This window comes from Coccinella septempunctata, chromosome 2, assembly GCF_907165205.1.
Source record: "Coccinella septempunctata chromosome 2, icCocSept1.1, whole genome shotgun sequence".
Lineage (NCBI taxonomy): Eukaryota > Metazoa > Arthropoda > Insecta > Coleoptera > Coccinellidae > Coccinella > Coccinella septempunctata.
The window spans coordinates 26,299,133-26,326,477 of record NC_058190.1 but is presented as its reverse complement, the minus strand read 5'-3'; the positions used below and the strand labels follow the sequence as shown (position 1 = coordinate 26,326,477).

Sequence of the window (27,345 nt, the reverse complement as noted above, 5' to 3'; positions counted from 1 at the left end):
AAATACCTTGCATAGCCTCTTTTACAGCAACAATAATAAAATAAGCATTCAGCTGTCATGTGCTGGATTGATGACACTGACAGGCTATAGTAAGTCAAACACTTTTTTAGGGAGCTAAGTAACATTTGACGAGTTCAATATATGAATGGGTAAAAGCCTTCTGGCCATTAATTCGTTCAAGAGCAAATCATGCTTCTGAGATCACGGCAGTGAGTTTCTCTTTTTTGTATTCCATAAAGTTTTTGTACCGGAACATTCAACATTCCAGTTAATTACCCTGGGGCGAATTCACCACCACATACTGCCGTTGTTATTAGCATCTGTCGTGTATTCGCAGACAATATATTGTCTAAGATGATTATTTCAACGAGCGGAATATCAAACTTTTCTCCATGAATCAGCAAATTCCATCCTTCTGACGCGCAGATATGTCAACTGACCGAAAATTCCGCTTCACATGAGCCCCGATGAACTCCACCCACAAATGTTTGAACAATGTCAAGATGACGTTGGCGATGATCATTCCCATATAAAATTGTTCATATAAATTTCTAACTCAACTATAAACAATACCATTCTTTATTTATATTAGAGGATGCTTCAAACAATGTACTTTTGAGGAAACAATAAATAGTAGGATTTGTATTATGACATCTTCAAGCCAAAGTAAATTTGAAGGGATAAAGTATTTTTTTACCTAATATAAATTGATATTGTGCTCCGAATTTTCTCCAGTAGATATTTTAGACTGGTTTCAACATGTTGATGAGATCATTCTTATTTTTGGGGTTATTGTGTAGTTTTCTTTATTTGGTAGAGCCCAAAACTGGTAAGTATGGAGTTGAAAGTTTTTGAATCAATATTTCGTAAGGGAAATTTTATAGCAGAGAAACTCCGCGAAAAAAAATGAATAAAATCACTATTATCTAGAACAAACTATTTGTTCCGATTCTTTTTACTTGACTTATCTTTTTTTTGCGTCAAGCGAAGCCTCACATATGCAACAAAGATTCAGATAATCGAAGTTGAATTGGGGAAATAATATGTTTCTTGAAATAAGAGCAAGTATCATACAGGGTGAATCGTGAATCTCCATACTCGTTTTTATAGAATATGCCAATCAAAGTCATTTTGAATACAAATTGAGATAAAAATCCGAAAAGCACTAAAGTGGAATCATGAGCTTTTGCTCGTTTGTTCAAATTCATAACCAGAGTGGTCACAAATTGGACCCTGCAGACTACCTCTACCAAAAATTAGATTTGTATATAGGGTATTTATATATAGGCCTGTCAGAATAGTGAAAAAAATGAGCGTATCAGATTAAGATATAGATATGTGGTCGATTATATGTTGATAAGTATTTACCTACATATTCTCTTAATCTTTCAATTTAAGCTTGACGATAATGTGTGGAAGGGCGCCGAAGTTGCAACAAAAAAAGTCACGTGTACATTTTCGAGTGCTTCAGCTTCAGCAACTCGAAACAATAAAAATTGGCCATAAAGGTCACAAAAATCAGTTTTTTTCAATTATCTCATCTCCTGGGCTTCAAATTGTTTTCACATTCATCATGGAAGTTGTAGAGCATAACATTTTCTACAAATTTTGTCCGAAGCAATTTTTGCTACGTTTGAACGTTTTTGAAATATATGGCGATGAATGTACATTAGACTGGGTTTCTATGTTGACCTTGTCCTTTCGCATGTGTGGCTGAACTCGCCCTTATCCCCCTCTAACTCGAAAACGATTATTAAGAGTACGTAAAATTGCTTCATAGAAAAGGTGTTCAGAATTTTATTATCTACAACTTTCATACTGAATACAGAAACGATTAGAGGTACAGGAAGAAAGATATTTAAAAATATTCCTTTTTATTATCTTCAAACTGTCAGGTTAAGAAAACCCTCTTGATTAGTGTCAGATTAATAGGTCAACAAGTCTGTTACATCGAGATTAACCATCTGTATAAAAATCTGACACGCTCGAGTACCTACAAGTGACGTTTTTTTTGCATTTTCAAAGGACCGCTGAGACATTGCGTCACGTCCGAATTGTCAGTTTCTTGAAAAGTAGCTTCCTTTTGGTCCAATTGACCTATCCTCTTAAAATCTGACACGCTCGACAAAAATTTTTATTTACCATTTTCAACTCTTCCGAACGGCCAGCACCACCACGTGAACAGATCAACATAAATTTATTATGAGACGCACATACAGTATCTTAATCTGACACGCTCGAGTACTGACGTTTTTTTTTATCTTTGAAACCCTGCAGACGCTTTCCCCATCGCTGGAAGTGCATACATCATAGAACCTTTTTTTCTTTCTACCATCTAATCTTCAAAATCCACTAGGTCCCCACGACACTCGAGTAAATCCCGATTTAGCATTGACGGCTCCCCAACTAAAATGCGGAATGTGATATCCTGAGCAGTGCGTTAGATAGTCAGCGGATGATGCAGTTGATTTTCAGTGTCCTGAAAACTGCTGCATACGCAAATTTGATATTTGTTTTTGAGAGTTAAATTTAACTTTTGCCTAACAATTGAATTTTGATCTCAGTGACCACATCTAGTAAGCAAATCTTCTATATTAATAAAAGAGGATCTATGGTTTACTTCAAAATGCTTTATTGTTCAAACGATCGCACCCAATTGGACAATTCTTTTTTTGTTGTGTTTATTATTGTTGGGGCAAGGTTTATTTAACAAAATATTCCCAAAAAAAATTGTACAGAACAGAAAAAAAGGCATTCCTTTTTCTTACGACCAATCGAGCAATCACGATGAGTTAGTTATTATTACCTACCCTAGAAATAATTTAAATGGCAAAACTAGGTTTGCCAGGTCAGCTAGTTCTGATTATTTATGGATGTAAATGTCTAATATTATCCTACTGTAGTATAATAAGGCATACTGACAAGGTTTTTGAAAATGTTCAACTTTGTCTTTATTCACAGCAGAAGTTGCCATTTTTTGTTTTTATTTGAGAATACTTGATGTTTGAGTACAATAAACAATAAAATTCTGTGCTAGGATTTCTTAGTTTTCGAGCCATTTCAAATCATCCTTAGCTAGACTTTCCGCTCATCTACCTGATATTATTATTATGCACGAAATTTTGCATAAATCCTCGTATCAGTACTCTCCAACGAGTTACTGATCTTAGATTCCATGGGATAGAAACTTTCCAAATATTGAAAAAAAAATCCAGAACCAACAGGCGGATTTCACCCAATAACAATCTCAACTGACGAATTCGTCACTGAGCTGTCAATCTATGATTGCTGCATAAAATCACCTAAAACCTAAAGATTATAGAGTATAGGGTATAGAGGTACCAAACCTAACTCTATAATCTTTGCTAAAACCTAAATGCGCGTACTCACTGGCGAGCAGCAACAGCAACGGCCGTAAAAATTCCATAAAATTTCACGACGTTGAATGTTGCACCAGAGAGTATGGCCCGTTTTTCGTTGCGAATCAAAATTGTTCTTTCCTTTCCTTTTTTTGAGCGTGGCAAAGACCGATAAGTCTCGGATCGCTTCAAGCGCGTACTCACTGGCGAGCAGCAACAGCAGTCGGCCATAAATATCTCTTCAAATTTTACGACCTTCCTCGTTCGTCGCAGATTTCGAGATCCGAGAATTGTCGGTCGTCGCACTTACTTACTGGTGCATCATGCAACGTCGTTAAATTTTATGGGATTTTTATGGCCGTTGCTGTTGCTGCTCACCAGTGAGTGAGCGCCTTTCGAAGCCTGTGACGAACTAGGAACCACGTAAAATTTTATGGGATTTTTATGGACGGTGCTGTTGCTGCTCGCCAGTGACTACGCACATTTTCCCACTTGTAGACGAAAGCTCGAACGCCAACGAATATCAATTCTATTGGAAGACCAGGAGCCAAAGAACAACTTTCGAAATGTCCGATTTTATTCCAATTCCAAGTTGACATATTCAAAATTCAGTGATAGTTTGTATTCAAGAAGAAAACACTTTGTTTCATAATTCAAAATTTAAAGGGAAAAATTTTTTTTCAAAACGCCAGTAAATTCTACATAAAAACGTGATTGTAGAAGGTTCAAATTACAGATCTGTTCAGATGAAAACTTTGAATTTTAATTCTTGCTTATTACATGTCATCTATTTTGCTCGAGCCCTTCTTGTTAAAATACACCTTGTAAATGTCTCTCCCGTAGTTGGCGCCTCTCCCCCTCCTACTTTCTGTTGCTAACAGCTTCCACATCCGTTAATTTTTCAAATTCAAAATTGGTCAAAAAAGTTCAAGACTTTATTTTGTCGTCTCTTAATTTTCTTTATCGTTCGAAAAATCCCGTTCTTTCTTCGTTGGTAGGACTTTTTGTAGTTTGAAGTTTGATTAGTCTGCTCTATATTCATCATAGTTTTCATTTATCACATCCTGAGGCAGTTGCATGAGCTGAACTAAGTGATCAGCCACAGGGCCGGATTAAGACCACTTGACGCCCGGGGCACAAGATATTTTTTCGCCCCCCCCCCATATTACAATAATGATGATTTAATAAAAAAGAAACCTCTAGAGATATTTTCATAATGAAGTTTTTTCATCGAAAAGTAAAAGCCAGCAAAAATTATGAAGAACATATAATATGATACAGGTAGTTGGAAAAAAAGGTGAATTGAAAACAACTTAGGTGTTTTCAATTCACCTTTTTAATATGAACTAGGTATCGCTGAGTCAAAAATTAAGAGTAAACCGATGTTAAGAATGCATTAGACAGTTCAATATACGCAAAAAAATCCTGCAAAATTTAAATTTTTTTCATGCAGCCGTTTTTTTGTGTTTTCACCTTATTTTTTATTCGCTATAATATCGGAAAAATTAAATTTTTGGTCTACTTTTCGAACATTTGAGATTACGGAATGAAAATGCATATTTTCAAAATGTCTGCAGCTCTTCCAATTTCCTCCCAAGTATCAAATTCAAAATGTTTTTTATTGAAAATATTTCAACTTGTTCGTCAGTTGTACGTCCACAGACCAAGTGTTATTTCCTTTGAGCCTGCGTTTAAAACTGACAACTATCGGATCGCTCCGAACGACGCAGGGGCTCAATACGTCCAGACAAAACCGACGACGGAAGTTATAAAATTTTATGGGATTTTCATTGACGTTGAACGAACCGTTTTTCAGTAGAGTACGCGCCTGAACATGATGAAAAATTCAAGAATATTCAATTAAAAAAACACAGAACGTTTTTCATCTTTTTCAGACAAAAATTGGTGGTTATGAAAGACAACATATTTTCAAAATATGTATCGCAAAATAATTCCTGTTACCAGGAAAGCGTTGATTGAGCTTTGTGCCTTTGTGCTTGCTCCACTTGATCTAAGCAATCACTTTTATCTTTGCACAATGAACACCCACCAATGAAATATATTATGACGTGAATCGACAGTACAGTTAGAAATTCAAATTAGCACTCAGACAATAAGAAATCGCCCCAGAGAATATGATTTAAGGCCTCGTGTCGCGGCAAGAGGCCCAGTTCTTACCCCAGCCCATCGAAGGGCGCGTTTGGATTTTGCGAGAGAGCATATCCATTGGGAAGAGGCCGATTGGGAAAGAATTCTCTTCACAGATGAGTCTAGATTCTGCCTCTACCATTGTGATCGACGTTCCCTTGTATACAGACGTCCACATGAAAGATATGCTCAGTGCAATTTCCTGAATACTACTGGTTTCGGGGGAGGATCGATTATGGTATGGGGTGGAATATCTTTGACTGCTCGCACAGATCTAGTGGTCATTGATAATGGAGCAATGAATGCTGATAAGTATATAAGGAACATTCTTGAAGAGCATGTAGAGCCATTTGCCCCATACATTGGTGAAAATTTCATTTTTATGGACTATAATGCCAGACCCCATCGTGCGCGTATCGTTCAGGAGTACCTTGAAGAGGTTGAAGTCTCTCGAATGGAATGGCCAGCAAGTCCAGATCTCAATCCGATTGAGCAGGTTTGGGACAACCTCAATAGAAGGCTGAGAAGTTCAGAAAATCATCCAGCTATTCTTAATGACTTAGCAATCCAACTCGGAGAAATCTGGGAAGGATTAGATCAGAACATTTTAAGATCACTCATTTTGAGTATGAACCGTCGTTGCCGAGCTGTAATTAACGCAAGGGGTGGAAATACCAAGTATTAAAACACTTATCAGCATTTCAGTATTTTGAAAATTGTTCATTTCTCTTCTTTCACATAAGATTCGGTGAAATCCTGAATTTTTCTTCCATTTAATGTGTTTTGTTTCGTTCAAAACCTTCCCGAGAGAACATAAAAAATAAGTTATTAAGAGTCAATGTAGAGTTAACTTTCATTAATATTGAGATTTTCAGAATGTGTGTTAATTTTTTTGCGCAGTGTATTATTTGGAATCGGTTTTCTCGATTTCAGTGATTTCCGTATTTAGTGACTGTTACTAACAATGAATTCGCCCCCAATACTGAATTCGCCCTGGGCAATTGCCCTTTTTGCCCTGGGGTTAATCCGGCCCTGATCAGCCACCAACATAAGGGACAAACGTGAAAACAATATATTTGTTCTACAGTGTCTATTTTTCTAGGCTAGTAATGAGGTTTTGATGTTTCAGTGTACTTATAAACTGTACATTTTCTCCCCCTCGCACCTATATACGCTTTGATTTTTCTATTGCCAGTTAGAATCGCAGTAACATCTGCACATTTCCACTCACCTTTATTAGAAGTACAATATTTCAAACATACCTAGAGCTGAATCCTGAATATGGTGAGGTGAGTAATTTTCCTAAAAATGGATACCAAAATATTCAAGAACAATGAATTCACAGCGGGCTGAATGACCTTGAAACTATTTGTGCTTCGAAATTTTAAGACGTAAATATTCAGTCAATTGTTATTATATGACTAAGTGTGACAATGTTGACACAATGATGCTGGATGGTATTAGTTACTACTTGATCAATGCGTACAACTATCAGTATTATTTTCATCAGTTTTACCGAAACTAAAATCACTTAAAACCGTCCGCCTGACTTCAAAATATTTTTGGCTCATTAATTGGGATGTGAGTTACCAAAAAGCTTTGTATTCTGTTTTTCAAATTTTTTCATTAATTTTTGTTCTGCCACCTAACGTCAACTACCCTCTCTCTTAACAATATTAAAATCGTGGCGAGATTCTTTTTTTGAAAACTGTTATAAGGTAACTACATTGAATTCAATATGTTTCTGAAAGATTATAATCTCTGATGTTTCTCAGATAGAGTAATTTGTTACTATGGAAGCTGGGCCAACTATAGGAATGGAAATGGTAAATATACAGCTGAAAACATAGACGCCAATCTATGTACCCATGTCATCTATACATTCCTTGGAATCGAGAACGATGGCAGATTGAAAATACTGGACCCATGGCTTGAATTAGACCTAAGTATGCCTCTAGCATATTTAAAATCCGAATTAAATTCATTTTAATAATTTTCAAGGAAACCTGGAACGGTTCAACTCCTTGAAAAAGCAGAATACAAACTTGAAGACTCTTATAGCTGTTGGAGGATGGAATGAGGGTTCAGTGAAATACTCTGCAGTTGCAAGCGATCCTTTGAAGAGGGCTACTTTGATCGATAGTGCAATAAATATCTTAGAAACCTATGGTTTCGATGGCTTCGATATTGACTGGGAATATCCAGCTCAAAGAGGAGGATCTGCTGCTGATAAAGTAAGATATTATAGATCATAGCAAATCATTCTTTGGTTTCCTTCAGTTTTTTTTTATTTCAGTGGAATATTACTGCTCTCTTTAATAAATTACGGAGAAATATGAATATTTATTCATATCCATGGAAAAGTGTCTTTAAATCGCACTAAGTTTATATACAGGTTAACTCAACTGAAAATGTTGCACTCTCTATAACATAAAACGTAGGATAATGAGGAAAAAGTTTGAAACATATAAAAGAAGTACTGATGAGGGCCAAAAGCCCGAAACACGTGTCTACGGTTAATGTTTTTCAGGGGGTTATGTCTATCAAACTTCTTTCATTCTCTATAACTCCCCTTGGAAATATTCATTTGTGCAACCAGTTTGGAAAAGCATTATTTTTCATAATGAGCGTCTGCGCAACGACGAAGCGAGTTGCGCAAAAGAACCCGAAATACGAAAAATAGTGTTTCCTAACGTGTTTCGCACAATTTATTTTTTATTAATTCTGAATAGAATGTTGCTATGAATTCAAATTAAAAGTACAAAAAGTCTTCAAAGGCTTCCCGCGGAGATTCCTTTAAAATCGTCTAGTGACAGAAAATATCCAATTTTTCACTCAGTTACTATAAATTTATGAAACCACGTATCGTTTCATCATCAGTTGCGAAATATGTTACTTTGCGTAACTTATTGCGAAATGTGAAACGTTTCAAAACGTCAAGTTTTGACATTTGACATATTATATGTCAAATTGAGAAAAATATATTTCCAACATTCTTCAAGTGCGTCAATCAAGGCACTTTCCAGCTAGGGGGCTTAGGGGTATGGGTGGTGGGTAATTAAAAAAAAAAAATTAAAAAGTTTTTTTATTTTACATATACAAAATATCATAAAAATATAGGCTTACAAAAAATTCTTAGGGGGTATTTACACAATTACCTGCAGAAAACATGATTCAAATCATTATAATATCAGTCTTGAAGATTTTGTAAGAAACTGCTTCAAAAGCTCATTCCTATAGAAAATAACGTTATTGGTGCGAGCTTGAAATCACATGTTGACAGGGAATATCAATCAACCTATAAAATTTTACTAGTAGGTTATCTATGTTTACTAGACCATTAATACTGTTGAACGTTTTTATTTTTCTACACAATGCTATGATGTTATTTGCAATTATGTCCGTATATAATTTTTGATTTGAAAATGTATGTTTTCAGCAAAATTTCGCCATCTTACTGAAGGAATTTAGAGAAGCTTTTGACAAACGAGGTTTCATTTTAACAGCAGCTGTAGCAGCAGCCTCTTCATCAGTAGATATTTCATATGATGTTCCTGCGTTATCGAAGTGAGTAGTTTATTAGTTTTTTGGTGATAAGAGGAAGAAGGGGGAAAATATTTCAATACTGACTCTTCTTTTTCTATTTTTTTTTCAACAAAATTACATTCTTGAAGAAAAGGATATCTCTCTGACCATACTTGTTAATGGGTTTTATACGTATTACTTATATGATTCCTATTTTATTTCATACTATTTGTCGAATTCAAAATGAAATTTTTCAGATATCTGGACTCTATTAACGTTATGGCTTATGACCTACATGGAGCATATGATGGTGTAACAGGTGCTAATGCTCCTTTGTATCCTTCCAGTGTAGACATTAGTCCGAGTGCTAAAGCACTCACTGTTGTAAGTATTAATGATTTAGCACTATCACTATTATAATTGTTCAGAATTACCGCTGAATGAAAATAACAGTATGTGTAAATTTCATCTGTTTGTGATTAATTTGTGGTAGCAACTGAGGAGAATAAGACCAAAAATTAGGAAAACTTCATCATCGATTTGTTTTTCACTCACAGGATGCTTCGATTCGTGGATGGATTGCAAGAGGTGCGGATCCTCAGAAAATCTCAATGGGTCTTCCATTGTACGGTAGAACTTTCACCCTTTCCAATCCAAGTTTGAATGGCGTTGGCGCTCCAGCAAGCGTTGGAGGAAAACCAGGGCCTTACACTCAAGAAACAGGAATGCTGGGGTACTTGGAGGTTTGTGTAATTCAAGTATAAATATTTTTTCATCAATAGAACCTTGAGTGTCATCTGAAAATATCAATTTCTCTTATAAATGGCTATTAACTTCAAGTTCAATTTAGTATTCATTTCTTCGAGGTTGTGAATGAATACGAAAAAACACGGAAAATTTTGGGCTATGCCACATTTTCTGTTTTACCAGTCGGAAAGGAAAGAAGAAGTGTCAGGAAATTTATGGGCAGTCTGGCTAAATAAGCAGTGAATTATACTTCACAAGCTGTACCCGCCCGCTTCGCAGGACCAATTTTTCAAATTATTCCTCCAACACAAAAGACCATACATTACTTCATCTGACTTACATAATTCGTCCTCTTAAAAATGCCTGGGAGAATATCACTGCTACTCTACCTGTAAGTAGATGGATGATCTACAGGGTGTTTCATGAGCCGTTGGTCATAGCTCGGGTCATCCAGGCCTTTCAGAAAACTTGCTTGTTTCGTATTCTAAGGCTATTAGTTTCGGAGATACGAGGTGATTCATGAACATTGGCCTAAATTTGCGATAGACATAACTCTGGAATGCAATGTCCAATTTCGATCAAACTTTATGGGTTTGTTCACTTCAGAAAGCTCTTCCATACGGTGTATGGAATATCAATATTTTCAAGGCACTACTCAGAATATCCTGATTTTTATTCAAGCTCCAAAATCTATATTTTTCACATCCCTTACAGAAATTAAGTTATTACCATGAAACACTACATAACCCATTCTAAGGAATTCAGTTTTCACTTTGCATGGCACACTTGTCACAAGGGAACAGGAACCGAACGAATTCATATTTTATATCATTTTTTCGAAATGAGGTCCTGTTATTATTCCTTTGGTGATATTATTCATTGTCTTCGGTCGATAATTTAAAAATTTCATAATTCTGTTCAACTCTTCTTCATTTTAAACCCCCAGTTCAGTCTGTTCCTACTGAGTGTGCGTGAAAAAATGACAAACACTTCTAACTTCACGGGAGCAGTTGCGGAACAGGATAGAAGAAGCCTGTGCAGAAGTTAAACAAAATCGCGATATGATAAGAAGAGCAATAAATAATCTGATTTCAAGAGCTAGGAAATGTGTCGAGATGGAAGAACTCCAAACTGGACATGGACGGAAATTGCTGCTTCATTTATTTCTACAGGTTTAAATAAAAACGGCAATCCATAAATGAACTTTCATTTATCCAGAAAATAATAATACATCCAAAGGCAAATAAATTATTAAAATGTACTCCAGATTAACCAGATTATGCGTTATAATTATAATAAGATTTAAATCTTCCGCTTTCACAAAACGTTATGAACGACGAGATTACGACACTATTTCGAGATTCTCGAGAAGAGACTAGAGCCCAAAAAACGAGACGAGACTCCGAGACTTCATGTCTTGCTAGCGAAACGAGAAGCGACTTCAGTTATGTCTCGTCTCAGTCGTCTCGTTGGTCTCGTTTCCCATTTAATCCAGTTTTACATTACAGATCTGCGAATTACAAAGACAAGGAGGTTGGACTGTGAATTGGGATGATAATACCAAAACCCCATACGCTTATAAAGGCGACCAGTGGATAGGATATGATAATGCTGAATCTATCAGGTTGAAGGTAAGTTCAGAAAACGTAATGAGACTGCTAAGGCCGGTTGCACAGTTCAAATTCGAGACAAGTTCAACACTGAACCTGAACTGTACAACTGGGCCTTAGTCCAAGATTATAGAGTTAGGAAGATAGGAAACGCCCCTATATCTCTAGTACTAAAAACGAATACATTTTGGTTCAGTGCTTCACGCACTGAGAAATTATTTTAGATGGCGCTGAAAACGTACTGTCAAACTGTTAAATTACAGTTTTCTGTCTTATCATTGGAGGGCGCGAAATTCGAATCTTATTCCTTGTATTGGATTCGAATATCGACTTAGTCGAGACCAGAAAAAAACATCCTGAGCGACAAAACAAAACCAGGGCTTTGTTTTGTGATCAGGATGTTTTTTTCATGTAAATATTGTTTTCAATCAATTAATATCAATGAAATACTTTGTTAGATGGGCTATATTTTTATTCGAAATTTATAAAAAAATATGACAGAATTGAAGATTTTACAGGGTATATTTAAAGGTGAGGATTTTTTTGGCAGGTACAATTGGTGAGAATAATTTTTTCGAAATTCTCACCTTTGAAAACACCTGCATACTAATAATACGGATTTGAATAAAGGATACAAAAGTACATATTGAACTATTATATATCAAAGTTGTTATTTCCATGCAATAAATTTTTTTGTATCAATAGAATTTGTTGAATTTGTACAATTTTCATCAGAAATCTATATGAACAAATATTCGATATACCTTATATTTTGTATCGCAAGGAGTTGATTGTTGTTTTCAGTTTTCGGATCTTTCTATCACTTCTGGGGAAAGACTTGGAAGTACTCTGCAGAGTGTGAGAACATCTTTCAGGTACACTCGAAAGAATATCTGATAAAGGGGAAGTACTTGTAATATAATTTCATAACAAAACAATTAATTCAATATAATGAATAAATTATCTTATATATAAAATAAATGAGTAATTCATTCAATTATTTTTGTCACAGAAATCTAGGATGACTTACCATCAGTATTTGTCGTAACACTTTCAATCTGCTCGCTTTCCATCTCATGTGGCCCCTCCATGAAAGGAATGCTTCCTGCATACGAAAAAGATATGCATTCAATATATGATAAATGAGAAATGCATTCAGTAATGCATTGCAGATATCTGGGAAGACTTACCATCAGTATTCGATGTATCAGTTTCAAACTGCTGGCCCTCCATCGCATATGGTTCCTTTGGTGGCCCTTTTATGCATGGGATGCTTTCTGCACACAGCAACTTACGTGGATGAAAAGCTTCAAATTGACTTGAAGTAAAATGTTCACTGCACATGGCGTAGCTTTTACTCAAGTCAATGTTTTGACGCTCAGAAAATTCTATCCACTTCAGAGCACTGAAAATAAAAAACAATCAACATCTGAGTCACATGGTGCAAGTTTCAATACTTACGTTTCCATTTTCTTTGGTTAATTTGAAAATCTTATATTCGGAGAATCCCAAACAGCAGTTTCCACAGTTCTTCAACATACAATATTTTCCATACGACATTTCGAGCAAAGTTTCTGATTTTGAAGATTTCACTAAATAAAATACACAAATAACTTATGACTAGAACGATCGAGGTAAACGAGCGGTACGAAAATCAAAACATAAACAAAACGGCCACGTGCAAATATCTCCATGAAATGAAAGGGCCCTCGAATAAATAACCAGTCAGTATTTTAATACACAACTGAACCAGTGTGTAGTCGCTTCGTTTCCCATCTTCCTAACTCTATAATCTTTGGGCATTAGTAAGATAAATAATAAAATTTTCAGGTGGAATATGCAAAATCTCTCAATTTAGGAGGTACGATGATATGGTCCTTAGAAACAGCCGACTTCAGTGGAGTCTGTGGTGATAAATACCCAATATTAACAGTCATCAAGAACGCACTGAGTGTGAGTATACTTGTAAATTTTAGTAAATTTCACAGTGTGAAATGTTCCACATTGTTTTTTAGGACGAATATTCGATATTATTTCATACAAGCCTATATCCACCCGCTTTGCAGCACGAAATTTTTCAATAGAAATTTATCCAAAAAGTGACAATTTTGTTGCAGAGAAAACACACTTCACAAATTGATATCACTTACTGTTACCATTTAAAAGATGTAAGGACTAATTGAAATGGCATTCCGTCAGCAGATGGAAGATGGCAACCTCAAACATAATCCAAATTAGTAATTTGAATTTGTAAACACTTATTTTTTTCCCAAAATGATAGAAAGTGGTATTTTCGGTCACAGGAACAAATGAAACCATTTAAACGCTAGACAACAAGACAACAACAAAATATTGCTGTAGCAAACCATGTTGTCAAAGACCAACATAACAGATAAAACACAAATAAAATTATTCAATCTCACCAGATTAAATAATTTTAATCGATACTCACCATGTGAAGACTTTCTAACAGGTATATTTTCTTCAGGAAAATGTTTCAACAACAACGCCTTTACCTGATCCAACACCATGTAATCCTCAAAGTTGTCCACCTGCACCACAACCAGATGAGGATTCGAAAAAATCGGATAATAAATCAAAAGAATCTGAAGTGACAGAAAAATCTGATACTCCTGAAGATTCAAAACAAAAATCCAAGGATTCTAAAGAAGATTCAAAATCTAGTGATGAATCCAAAGAATCGAAAAGTTCGAGTTCATCGGAATCGGAACAAGATTCCAAAGAAGATGAATCCAAAAAGTCGAAAGATTCAAGCTCTTCGGAATCAAGAGAAGATGATGAATCTGTTTGTAGGAAGGAGGGAATATTCAGGGACCAAAAAGATTGTTCCACATTTTATTACTGTATAGCCGATTTGGACGGAATTCGAAAAGTTGATCTTAAATGCTCAGAGGGCCTTGCTTTCGATTCTAGATTCGAAACTTGTAATTTCAAGAGCTTGGTTGATTGTGGTGCCTGAATATGCTTTTTGATCATGTTTCGAGATTGAATGTTGTTAATAACATTGTTTATATTTTTTTTGTTATTGAAGGAATATACGAAATCGATTGTAATGAAGTTTGATTTTTATTTGAAATCCTTCATTTTGAAATGAGTCTGCGATTTTTTTCGTTTTTGTTGTAATTATTATAATTTAAATTGCGATTCAATATTCAGCGCCTGAAGAAAAGTGTAAAGACCGGGAAAGGAAAAAATTTTTTAAACTAACCTCCAAAACTCTAATTTTAGAGCATATTATATTCGAATTCCTCATAAAAAGTGCCTGAAGAATGTAACAACGGATTTCGAATACGAGTTCAAATAAGCAAGTTATTCAGCTACATTGAAAATGTCAATTTCTGAAAACTCAAAATCTGTGAACGATAGGCTGGATCAGTTTTCAGTTTTAGATTAGTCAAGAAAAAAGAGCCCGAGAATGTGTTATCAGTTTTCTTCTAGCTGCTATAGTTCTCGAAATCCCTTCAGTAGACAAAGAATTTTGCCCACCCTGTACACCTGACGATTTTTTTGCTACATCTTTGAAAACCTGCAGACGCTTTCCCCACAGCTGAAAGTGAAAGCCCTTTTTTCTACTTTTTTTTAATCTTCAAAATCCACAAGGTCTCCACGACGCTCGAGTATATCCCGATTTAGCATCGTCGGTTCCCCAACTATTAGACCGGCGCTACTTTTATTATTTTCAGCGCATAGGGGACATTCCTTTTTCTCTTCCCTCACGTGGTATATCGAAGAGGTTTTTTTTTTCTGCCCTAGTCATCCATCAATTCTTGATTGCTTAATAAGCGACCTCGTGTTGAGCTGCCTTACGGCCGGTTTCATAATCAAACCTAAAGTCCCTTTAATTTTAAAGCTTCCTTTAACCCTACTAAAAATGACAGTAAAGGAAGTTTTAAGCTTAAAGTGACGTTTAATTTGATTATGAAACTGGACGTTAATGTTCAAATTTTTTATCCCCTAATAAGTAGTTGGGAAGCCGATCGGGATTTATTATTATTATATTAAGGTAACCGCGGCTTTTTTCAAATTCAAATCAACTTCTAAAAACGATATCGCTTATAGATATGGAGTAGTATAGTGATGACAAATTTGTTTACAGAATAACGTCCAGTTTCATAATCAAATTTAAAGTCACTTTAAGCTTCCTTTAGTGTCATTTCAAGTAGTGTTAAAGAAAGCTTTAAAATTATAGCGACTTTAGGTTTGATTATGAAACCGGCCGTAAGCTTTTAATACTGAAGGGCTTTTTTTCCATCGATATAAAAATTTCCGTATACTTTTTCCATCTCGAAATGATGTCTTAAACAAAAATCCAGAGCAGAAAACGAGAAGGAGACAGTAAATATGTAATACAGCCATCATCAAATTGATTCGAAGATTTGCATGAAAAAAATATATAATATATAAAATTCAAAACTTTTTTCCTTACTTCACGCTCCATGCAAAACAATAGCGAATTGTTGAAAAACCAAAAATGATATCGAAGTAATATCAATAGCACAAATTGGAACAAATTTGGTGCTAAATATTGGTATTGAAATTTTTTCGTAACCAGAAAAAGTTGGTGCTGAGTGTGAACTGGGCACTAAAATTTATTAATGTGAATAAATAAATATCTGGAACAAATTAGAACAAATTGAGAAGTGAATATTCGCATTAAAATTTGTTCAAAATTTGAAAATGTTAGTGCTGAGTGCTAAATCATAGTAATACAAATTACTCAAAAACTAGAACGGTGCTTGAAAATTTTTTTACGGAACAAATTTGAACAAATTGTGTACTAAATATTAAGGTTAGTTTCAGAATTTGTTCCTTCAACTTTTCGCAAACTTCATGTAGCCGATTTTATTATGTAACTTTCATTACGCAACAAGGATAACAACATATTTATAACAAATGAAAGGAACCATGAATCATCGCTGTGTTACACAACTTCAGCCAAATAGAAAAATACGGGGACACATAGCACTAATTTTTTCTATGCATCTTTCCTTAATTTTGTATATTCAGACTTGATTAAACTAGAAGGATTATGGTGAGATGGTATTCGATTTTTCTAACATCTTTTTCTGTTGTTTCTGTTGGTGCTATTGGACGCATGGCCGACAGTTATTGATGCGAAATGACAATTTTCCATTCGGTTTCGAGATGTCTGAAAATATGTACGCACTTAGGCAGAAAATTTGCTTCTCGAGTAAAAAAAAACGAACCAAAGATGTCGAAAAGAAAAATGGAAAGAATTATTGCCCAACCTCTGTATTATGTTCATGTGAAAACTCCGAATATTTTGATTCTTGACTTTTTCAGACAGATCTGGTGATTTCAAGGAGCGGGCTAATATCCTTGTTAATTCAATACAAAATTTTCAATTCCACAATCTTGGAAGTATTCTGATTTCCACCTTTTCGAATCAGAATTTATGGCATTGTTTTATTTCAATTTTATTCTAATGCCAAAATGAATACTATTTTTATTTTTTTGTGTTTTTGTTTCATATTGGCATTTATGATAGTATAGTATCTATTTAGATAGCTACTGTATTGACGGTTTCGTTAAAAAAAAAGATTATTATTTACGTGGTCAGTTAAATTTTTTTCTGTGCAAGACTTTCATATCACATACGTTGGTTAGTAACAAAAATTTTTCGCTGGATCCCTGTTTTTTCGATTTATTTATATTGAAGACGAATTATATTAAGATATATTATAAATTCAGTGATCCAGCGAAAAAATATCTTCTTTTGATTAAGCAAGGTGTGAAGGATGAAAGTTACACAACAGAAAAAAAAATTACCTGATCACGCAAATAAGCAAATATATTTTTATTACCGACGCCACAAATACAGTATACAGTAGACTACCTAACTAGATACTATGCAAATATAAAAGAAACAAAAATAGCGTAGATTGCAGCCTTATAGAATGGAATTAAAATAAAACAATTCTATAAACTAAATGAAAAACATATACTTCATTCAAATTTATTTTAGCAGTCGGTTGGCCATGAAATAATTTTCTCAAGTTTTTGTAACTAGAACGAAGTTAGGTTGGCACTCATGAAATGTCGTTAATGTCATAACGCCGTTGCCACAACTAATATCAATTTTTATTACGAAAATGCCGAAAGTGATTGAAAAAAGAGACAGGATTTCAGGAAGTGCTACTTAGAATTCAGGTCCGCTCATTCAAATAGTCATACCCTGATATTCTAAAATCCACAATACGTAAGACGGTAGCGAACATATTCAATGTAATAATAATAATAATAATAATAACCAGGAGACAGTGGAAGCTGAAAGATATCAAGACCATCCCTATTGTCATATCATCTACAGGCCTGATACCGAAGAAACTGCTAGAGAACTTGAGGAAGCTTCAGTTGGACGAAAATATCTATAAAGTCATGCAGAAGGCGGTACTGCTGGGAACGGCGAGAACTGTACGCAAGTACATGGGAAATTCAGAGGAACACCGTCTGCTCCGACAGGTAGTGCGGGTGGAGCAGGAATCCAACCTACAGCAGGGAGGCGAGGAGCGACCCGGACCCGATGACCACCACGAGCCCGAAAACCTGGAAAGGGCTCCAACAGAGCTTAATCCTTTTGATATCTGAGATATCTGGGATAAGTGAATTTTCCTCTGGAGAGGAGTGTGAAAGCCGCAAGGCTAAAGTCATAATAATAATAAGTTTATTGCAATAATATAAGATCCATACAACTATCCATTATCCATCAAAAAGAACGAGAAAAAAAGAAAATTATACATTGCAAACGGTCTCACGTCAGTATAACTGTTATTACTGTGACACCGAAAAATCCCACAAAAACAAAAAAAAAATACATACAAAAATTCGAGAAAAAAACAATTCACCCATGTTCGACACACCGCCCAACAAAAAACCCATCATGGATTGAGCACCCCCTGAGGAGAAACATATAGCATTGAAAACAATCACATGTCAGATAGCAAGTAGCCTTAAAATCCACACTACGCACTTGAAGAGAGGAGCAGTTTCCGATAATTGGACTTGAACACCTCCGGTTTGCAGGACTTAAGATGAGGTGGCAAGCGATTATATAATGAATACACATTAAATGAAAAAGAACGACGAAACAAGGCAGTTCTGAAAACAGGTGGAGAAATCATACCTCTGAACCTTACATTGATATTATGAACATCCGATCTGAATCGTATTTTGTTATACAAATAGGGAGGTGATTTAAAGTATATAATTGAGCGAAACATCACTGCAGAGTGTAGCTCACGTCTTTGCTCCATACTCAACCAATTGCAGCATTTCAACTTATGAATGACTGGTTCATACTTTCTAACGCCATAAATAAAGCGAAGACACGCACGCTGGACCCGTTGGATTCTCACCCTATCATCAACACGCAAGCAGGGACCATACAACACGTCACAAAAATTAAAATGACTTAGTACGAGTGAGTCAGTAAGTAATATTTTCAGCTTCTGCGGCAGGAAATGCCTATGGGGGTAAAGACTTCTCAATGCAGTGTAGGCCCTCTGAACACATAATGATATATGCTCAGTGAACCGAAGTTCAACGTCTAGAATGACTCCTAAATTTCTAGCCGACTCAACAGCTGCAATTTCCCTACCATTGACTCTCAATTTCAACCCTCTCACCACCTCAGCAGCCCCACCGCCAAAGACAAGAACCTTTGTTTTATCAGGATTTAGTACTAAATCATGCTTCAGGGAGTCCGTTGACAAGCGATCAAGATCAGAATTTATCTCCCGATTTGCTCTAACAATATCTGAAGCCAGAAAAGAGTACAACAGCTGAGTGTCATCGGCGTACCGAAAGTCAGTACAAAACTCAAGTCCATTAGTGATGAAGATAGTATACAGGGTGTGGCGTAATGAATGGATAATATGGAACCTGCAGGTTGAGGACTCTGTGGCGGTCCAGAAAAATATATTTTACGTTTAGTAAAAGTGCCTTGGTTTTCGAGATATTCGAGATTTTCGAAAATTCAAGACAATCACACCCTTCGCCACTCTTTTTACAGGCAAGACTCCAAATGAAGGAATTTTTTCAAACTGTTTTTTGGATAGTATTCCTGGATAGATGCGCTATCGAGTGTAAATTATTATTTTTCAAGCGCATGAATAGTTTTTCATAAATAAAAGAGTTAACTCAAATTTTCCGTTTTGCTTATTTTTTTTCCTAAGTTCAACCCAGCGTGGTGTGAAAAATAATATGGTTATCTGAGAGCCAAAGCAAGAGAAAACATGCCTGTTTCACTGAGATTCTGAAATGGTATAACTCACTCTATTTTCAGCATTAAATACAAAATAAATTTCTATTACAATGAGTCAAGGCAGAGTTTGACCTAAGCCTTTTTCTGTAATTTTTAGCAACTGAAATGAGACTTGCAAGCAGAATAAAGCAAATATTCATAAGAAGTTGTAGAGCATCTAGTACAGCTCCTGATGCACACTTTGAACACTTTTTGTAAAACTCGATTCAATTAAACAATATTTTAAAATTGGTTTTTTTCCCTCGTATTCTTTCATTATTAACCCCCATAGTTATAAAGTTAATAGTTGTTAAGCGAATTTCAAGTAACGAAGTGAATTTTAGCACTTTTTTAATTAAGAAAAAAGCTGAAAATTAGTCAATTTTCATTACATTGAATCATGACCCAAGTAACAAAAATGCTGAAATTTAATGCATAACTTGAAATTAACTTGAAAATATTGATTTCACAACGTTGGGGTTCAATAATAAAATAAAACGAGAGAAAAATAACAATTTTAAAATATCCTTTCATTGAATAAAGTTTCACAAATCACAAATGATGCTTAAATTGGCCACAATGAGTTCTGATACATACTCTATAGTCTACACTTTCTAATGAATCATAGCTTTATTGCATAGATATCAACAATTTTAAAATGAGTATCGTTTCATTGAATTAAATATCACAAAAGAATCTCTAAGAGGCCATTATGAGCTTCAGTAAATGCTCTATACCTTCTGATAGACGATTGCTTCATTCTGCTTGCATTTCTCATTTTAGATGCTAAAAATTTTAGAAACACTGTCACATTAAACTAAGCCTCAACTGATTGCAATAGGAATTTTCTTTGTATTAAATGCTGAGAATACAGAGAGTTATACCATTTCGGAATCTCAATGAAACTGGCATGTTTTTTCTTGCATTGGCTCTTAGGTAACCATATTATTTTTTACACCGCGCTAGGTTGAACTTATGAAAAAAAATTAGCAAAACGGAAAAGTTGAGTTAGATCTTTTTTTCATGAAGAACTATTCATGCGCCTCAAAAATAATGAATTACATTCGATAGATCATCTATCCAGGAATACTATCCAAAAAACAGTTTGAAAAAAATCCTTCATTTGGAGTCTTGCCTGCGAAACGAGTGGCGAAGGGTGTAATTCTCTTGAATTTTCGAAAATCTCGAATATCTCGAAAACCAAGGCACTTTTACTAAACGTAAAATATATTTTTCTGAACCGCCATAGAGTCCTCTACCCCCAGGCTCAATATTATCCATTCATTACGCCACACCCTGTATATACAAAAGAGAATAGGTGCAAGTACCGAGCCCTGTGGAACACCACATCCCACAGTGCCTGTCTCAGATCTTCCCGACGAAGTCTCCACATACTGACACCTATCTCGGAGGTAATCCCTCATCAGCTCAATGGCAGATGAAGAGAATCCTATGTGCCTCAACACTGCAATGAGTATCCGATGGTTCACTCTATCGAACGCTTTAGAATAATCTAGTAAAGTTAAAACACAAACCTCACCCGAATCCACTTTCGATATTATAGAGTCGACAACATCAAGAAGAGCCGTGCAACAACCAAAGCCTCTCCTGAAACCTGACTGTCGAGCTGGCAAGATATTATACTTTTCCAGATGGGACCTCACTCTATTCACTAAGACTCTTTCAAAAATCCGATATTATAGATATCGGACGAACATCGTTGAAAGTGGTAGGTTTATTCACCTTTGGAAGAGGTAACACTCTCGATATTTTCCAATCCCGAGGGAACCTCGAGTCCAGAATGCAACTATTGAAAATGTTGGTCAAAAACTTCAATATATGAGGGCTACAACGTATCAACATTTCTATATTTAGTCCATCCGGACCAGTTGCATTGGAACGAATCGATCTCATAATTTCTGAAATTTCCTCCTCATTTGTCAGTGCAAAAACAAACTCCTCGCTGAACAAGGTGAACTTTTCTGAGTTGTAATACTCGACAACTAACCCATCATTTACACCCTGATCACGAACTACATTTAAGAACCATTTGTTCAGTTCCTCTGGAAGATCTATGTTTGATGGCAAATTTTTCTTTGATGGTCTATTATATACATTTAGTTCCGCAATTTTTTTCCACAGGGATTTGGGATTCCTTTCGTTCCCTACTGAATATTGTAGATAAGCTTTTTTTTCTCGAATCAGGGCGGCCGATGTCTCATTGCGAATTTTCCTATAATTTTCCCAATTTTGTGATGTTCTATCCCGCTGAAACTTGTGAAGCGCTTTATGCTTGAGGCGAGTCATAATCTGAATTGTGGATGTGATTCACGGTTTGAAGTTCTTTCGACATTTAACAGTTTTAATGGGCGCCAATTCATCAAAAAGATCTAGCAATAAACGATTAAAGTGATCCACTTTACCATCAATATCACCTATGTATATTATATTCTCGAAAGGAGTAGCCATCAAGTAATCTCCCAAAATATCCTGTTCTATCCGACGCAAACATCTAGACTTATAACTTTCCGCATACGAGTCCGCCTCCCCACCTACAGCCTCACCATAAACTAGCCAGTGATTTGAAATCATGTCCATGTTCACTCTGTCATACCGAAATTTCCCTTGGGATTTTTTTTCAACGATTATCACATCCAGTAAAGATGCCGACCCAGGACCAAAACATGTAGGGCCCTCAATAACCTGCACCAAGTCAAATAGATCAATCGAACGTTCAAAACCCTTTACTTCACTATCATCCCGAATCAAAAAATTGACGTTTACATCCCCACCGCAAATCAACTCATCACATTCCGCTATAAATGATGAAACAGTTTCCTCAAAAGATTCCACAAACCTAGGAAAACTTCCCTTGGGTGGTCTATAAAGCGTTCCTATGATGAAAACCCTCCTATTATGCTTGAACTTTACCCAAACCTGCTCCAAGTTTTCTGAACAGTCTCTTACAATTACTTCATACGTTATTCTATCCGAAAGAAATACTACCACTCCGCCCCCCCTTGATCCCCGATCTAGCCTGACGCAGCGATAACCATTTATACTTATTGATTCAGTAGGAATGAAATCATTCAGCCAAGATTCACTGAGCCCTACAAACTCAAACCTTTTACTCATCAAAAGAGTTTTCAAATCTGTCAAATGGGGAAACAAAGATCTGACATTGAAAAAACAGAAAGAAAACTGAACCATTCTCACTCACCCGTGCTCAATTCCATATATTTCATGATAATCCACTTATTAGCATCGGCAGTTTAATGTGGAAACCAGAATAAAAACTCTAATACAATCTATATTTCCCTAAAACAAAAATTGAGAAGAAAAAAAAAAGAAAATTAATTCACCTATGAACAGAGAAAAAAGTAACAAAGCAGCAAAAACAAATGACAAAATTATGAAATTATGCTCCCTCATTTAATGTACAAGTTCATTTAAATCTTGAATGGAATTAATTATATGTCCTCTCCCAGACACTTCCACATAAATTCGACCCATCTTCGACCATGCCTTCCTCAAGCCTACCTTCTTCTTTGCCTTGATAAGAAGATCATAACTGTTCTTAGTTAACTCTTCCGTTAAAGTCAATTTCGTTCCTTTAAGCTTCTTCTTGCTATAAAAGAGCTCATTTCTAGAATTCATTGAATTGAAATGAATAACTATCGGTCTAATCGATTTCCCATTTTTCGGACCCACTCTGTAACACTTTTCAATCTTAAAGTCGCATTCCTCAAACCTTTGATTTAAAAGATTTCCAACCCGTTCCTTCAGGTTTTCGCCTCTCAATTCTTCCAAGCCGTAAAGGCGCAACTGCTTCAATCTATTTTCCCGCTCCAAATTTTCAACTTTATTCTTCAAGAAATCAATCTCAGGTATCGCCTCAGCGCATTGTTTTTGGACCACTGTTATTCTCTCGTTCATGTTATCGAGCCGGTCATTTATCACCTGGGTAATAGCATCTGCCACCTTGTTGGTCAGTGCCGATAAGAATTCCTTATCGGATAAAAACTCCTTAATACACTGTTTGAATTCATCTTTCTGGTTTTTAGTAAGAGGCATAATTACCTAATTATTAATTATTGTTTCCCGATTTTTTCGCTATAATCAATCACAAGTAGATATGTTGAGTGACTGAAGAGATCACAGTCGTTTCACAAACTTTATATCCACTCAATTAACAATTTTAATTTCGGGAGCACAATATGCGTCTAATCACAATGAAACGTGGATGAAAATGTAAGAGAATTTATATAATGTTTCATTTGAATCTAAACGACATATATTTCAGCTGGATATTTCCACAATCAGAAAGATTGTGAATGAAGAGGATGACAAAGAATTTCCTTCTATTGGGAGACCCAAAAAAGTGGTGGCATTTGAGAATTTTATGTTTGAGTGAATTAATGCGAAAAGTTTACTTTCGATTTTCGATAAATGTCATCGGACAATAAGTTCCCTAAACTGGATTTTTCTATTTATCTATACAATGTAAATGTCTTAAGGTACTAATAAATACCTATAATTATTATAATTACATCAATGTATTAAGATGAATAGCCACAAATACGCGGAAGTGGCCCTGTTACTTGTTTATTCATGTGAAATTTTTGTTCGAAGGTGAAGTTCATCTTAACTTGAAACTTCCTTCAATTCCTTTTACTTCCATTGAAGCGAGATGATTTTTGTTGAAGAATTTAACATTCTTGTAATTATCTGTTAATTCCTTCGGGAGATACCCATTCCCAACCACTGCATCATATGCATTTCATCTTCGAGTTATTATTTTTGAAATCTACAAATGATGTAAGCCAAAGAAGATAACGAACATTAACTCTCCTCAAGCTAGTGCATATTATGATATACTGATAACTGATAACTGGATTTGGTATGCCTTCAATCAGTTTGTATAAACTTCAATTATGTCCGTCACATATTTTCCGAAGAGATTCGACATTGTGATAAAATACGTAATAACAGAAACTTTTACGTAGAACGGGCAACATAGCGTTGATTTAAAACCCACAAATGTTTTGACAAGCTTCATAACCCCACATTTTCGTACTATACAGAGTGAAATGTGTCAAATTTCCATGGCCAACCGACTGCTAAAATAAAAGTGAATGAAGTATAGTTTGTGACACCAGATTTTCGAAAAAAAAGGATTTAATTCAGATATCTGGTGAAGATTTCAATGATAAGTCTAGACTTCTATACTTTTTCTTCCATTTATCTCAATCTCTCTGTTTTTTGAATGTTGAATTAAATTTCTCAAAGAATGTCAACTTATGAATCAGTTATAATCTTGTATATTCTTAAATTTTAGATTCAATACCTCAAGTTTTTTTTTATCCAGAATATGTTAATGTATGTACTTTACCTCGTGTCAACTAGATGTTAAGACACGTTAATTCGAATACAAAAATGTTGCATGATGAGAATTTTGGAGGTCTAATATTTTTCTTTCGTGTTCGATTCCAAGGTTGAATAATAAAAATAAAAATTGAATTCGTGATTTAATACTAATATATCAATAAATAATAGAAAAATTGACGTAAGATCTGAACAAGATGTTGAAAGAAAAAAGAAGGTGTTTCCAGGGGAGAAAAAGATTGAGAATATAACGTGCGTTCAAAAAAATTCGTCGTCAAGTAGGCTATGAAATTTTGATGGCTGATGTTCGGTGGCTGAACGTATGTCTTTCCTTGAATTACTTCATCTTCCCAAAATGTAAACAATGGTCGCATTCAGCGGACGAAACAGTTGCGCAACTGTTACCAAACGCTAGCGTAAACGTTCGGTGACATATGCGCTACATTCTCAACACGTTCTGGAGCGGACGCCACTTTTGGGAGCGGATTTGATTTGTGCTAGGTAGCGGTAGCGGAAAGGAGCGAAAGTTGGACTTGAACTGAGTAGGTAGTTGTTATTTAGTGTGGAAGATGCATGAGCTTGAGTTTGTTGAGGAAAATGAAATGAAAATTGATGGAAGGTAATAAAGAAGGATGTTAAATAAGTTATAGGAAATATACTAGAGCAACAAAGTAATTCGTCAGAATTCTAGGTTATGTTTTTCACAAAAAAAAACTGACTTAACCAGCACAAGGTTAACGAAACTTAAAAAATCCGTTTGTTTACGTCTTTCCTACAGACTTCTCAACTAATCAGCTGATAGTGACAGCTCGTTGGACTGCCTTATCCTATCTCGGCTTGCCAGCGAACGTTCAACATGTTCCCGACCGCTACCGCTACCGATGGGTAGCAGAAGCGTTTTGCGCTCCGTCCGCTGAATGCGACCAATGATGACATTGACCTATATATCGTAATTTTGTACGGAAAGGCACTTTTCAGAAAAGGTTACCTGTAAATTTCACCCAACGTTCGAAAAGCATTTCTTTCATTGAGTAAGATGACAAGAATCCAAACAATCTGAGGCGGTTAGAAAAGTTCTTCGTAAAAATTTTAACCGTCCACTATTTTCATATGTGAGAGACATGAATCTTGAATTGATCGTGGTAGTATGTTTTTTTGTAAGAAGGTTCTAGTTACTTCAGTCATATGAATAGATCACAGTAAGATTCTCAATAATATGTTTATTAATTCTCTATAAATATTGAATTGATTCAGTCATTACTGAAAATCCATGACTTAACTAAAAGAACTGAATTACATGAAAATAGCTATTGGACAATTTATTAAAATTCAATTCAGCTATAAAAAGGCATGATGCTTTCTCCTTCATAACGTTCTGCTATTGAAGTTCCATAAAAGAAAGTAGGTCCACATTTTGCCTTTGACTGATGCATACTGTCAGTGTGCATCAGTTCAGTATGATACTGAACTCCAATTTTTCTCGGATGCTACAAGGTTAGGTAATCACAACCTTTTCAGTTTTCTGATAACATGTCAATCTTTATGGAAACAAATGGATATTTTTTTTCAAAATCGGGTGGCATATGCCAACGGATACTCCATCCACTTGAGATAAAATCTGAAGAGAGGTTTGTCGAGCTTCTGTCACCATGTTTTCATTATTACTGAACTCTAGAGTTTTCTTTTTTGGTATACCACTTCCTTTTTTGTTTGATCATACCTGTTTCGTCAACACATCGCAAAACAGTACAATGGAAAAATTCATTCTTAATAATCAACAGCAACATAGGCTTCAATGAAGTCGCCGGAACAGAATATTTCCATTTTCCTTCAATTTTCTTTCCAATTTTGAAGTAGAATTCAATAGTAAAAGTCTTTCACACGTCCGTAAAAACCATCTTTATAATTTGCTGATAATTTCAATTAAACAACAACCCAAAATGCTAAAATGACAGTTCACCTGGAAAATAGTAAAGCACGAGCTAAGAATTACGTTTAGACACGAAATATCGACGTTCAAAATTCCATAGCCTACTTGACGACGAATTTTTTTGAACGCACGTTATTTATACATTGAGTACCGTTAAACGGGGTTACTTTGAACCACGTGGCTACTTTGAACAAAAAATAAATTTCGTTATATTGACTCATATTGAAATAATCATTAGGCTTAGCGACATCTAGTTTTCACCACTCAATTCGTCACACATTTAAGAATGGTATGGCCACACTGGTATAAAACTTATTTGTATGAAGTAGGTAATCTCGGCATTTCATTTCTAATCTA

General features: G+C 35.3%; 2 protein-coding genes across 2 annotated transcripts; one reads left to right on the top strand and one right to left on the bottom strand.

Moving 5' to 3' along the window:
• The first annotated feature begins 695 nt into the window (after positions 1 to 695).
• LOC123306379 (chitinase-like protein 3) lies at positions 696 to 14,467 on the top strand. Its single transcript, XM_044888355.1, has 9 exons — positions 696 to 829; positions 7,283 to 7,453; positions 7,509 to 7,741; positions 8,947 to 9,074; positions 9,290 to 9,416; positions 9,590 to 9,775; positions 11,288 to 11,410; positions 13,220 to 13,342; positions 13,878 to 14,467. The coding sequence occupies exons 1-9, from the start codon at positions 760 to 762 to the stop codon at positions 14,367 to 14,369; spliced, it is 1,653 nt and encodes a 550-aa protein (XP_044744290.1). The 5' UTR covers positions 696 to 759; the 3' UTR covers positions 14,370 to 14,467.
• LOC123306380 lies at positions 11,910 to 12,909 on the bottom strand. Its single transcript, XM_044888356.1, has 2 exons — positions 12,420 to 12,909; positions 11,910 to 12,282 (listed from the first exon to the last, which is right to left on the bottom strand). Exons 1-2 carry the CDS (start codon positions 12,625 to 12,627, stop codon positions 12,155 to 12,157), a joined length of 336 nt encoding a protein of 111 aa, XP_044744291.1. The 5' UTR covers positions 12,628 to 12,909; the 3' UTR covers positions 11,910 to 12,154.
• Positions 14,468 to 27,345: the final 12,878 nt, after the last annotated feature.

Excerpts from the sequence above, each read along its gene's own strand:
- LOC123306379 (XM_044888355.1), top strand. The coding sequence starts at position 760 with ATGTTGATGAGATCATTCTTATTTTTGGGGTTATTGTGTAGTTTTCTT. Across the intron at positions 7,742-8,946 it reads GAGGATCTGCTGCTGATAAA|CAAAATTTCGCCATCTTACT; the intron begins GTAAGATATTAT and ends GTATGTTTTCAG. Across the intron at positions 9,417-9,589 it reads GTGCTAAAGCACTCACTGTT|GATGCTTCGATTCGTGGATG; the intron begins GTAAGTATTAAT and ends TTTCACTCACAG.
- LOC123306380 (XM_044888356.1), bottom strand. The coding sequence starts at position 12,627 with ATGCGATGGAGGGCCAGCAGTTTGAAACTGATACATCGAATACTGATG. Across the intron at positions 12,283-12,419 it reads TGTTACGACAAATACTGATG|ATATTCTTTCGAGTGTACCT; the intron begins GTAAGTCATCCT and ends CCCCTTTATCAG.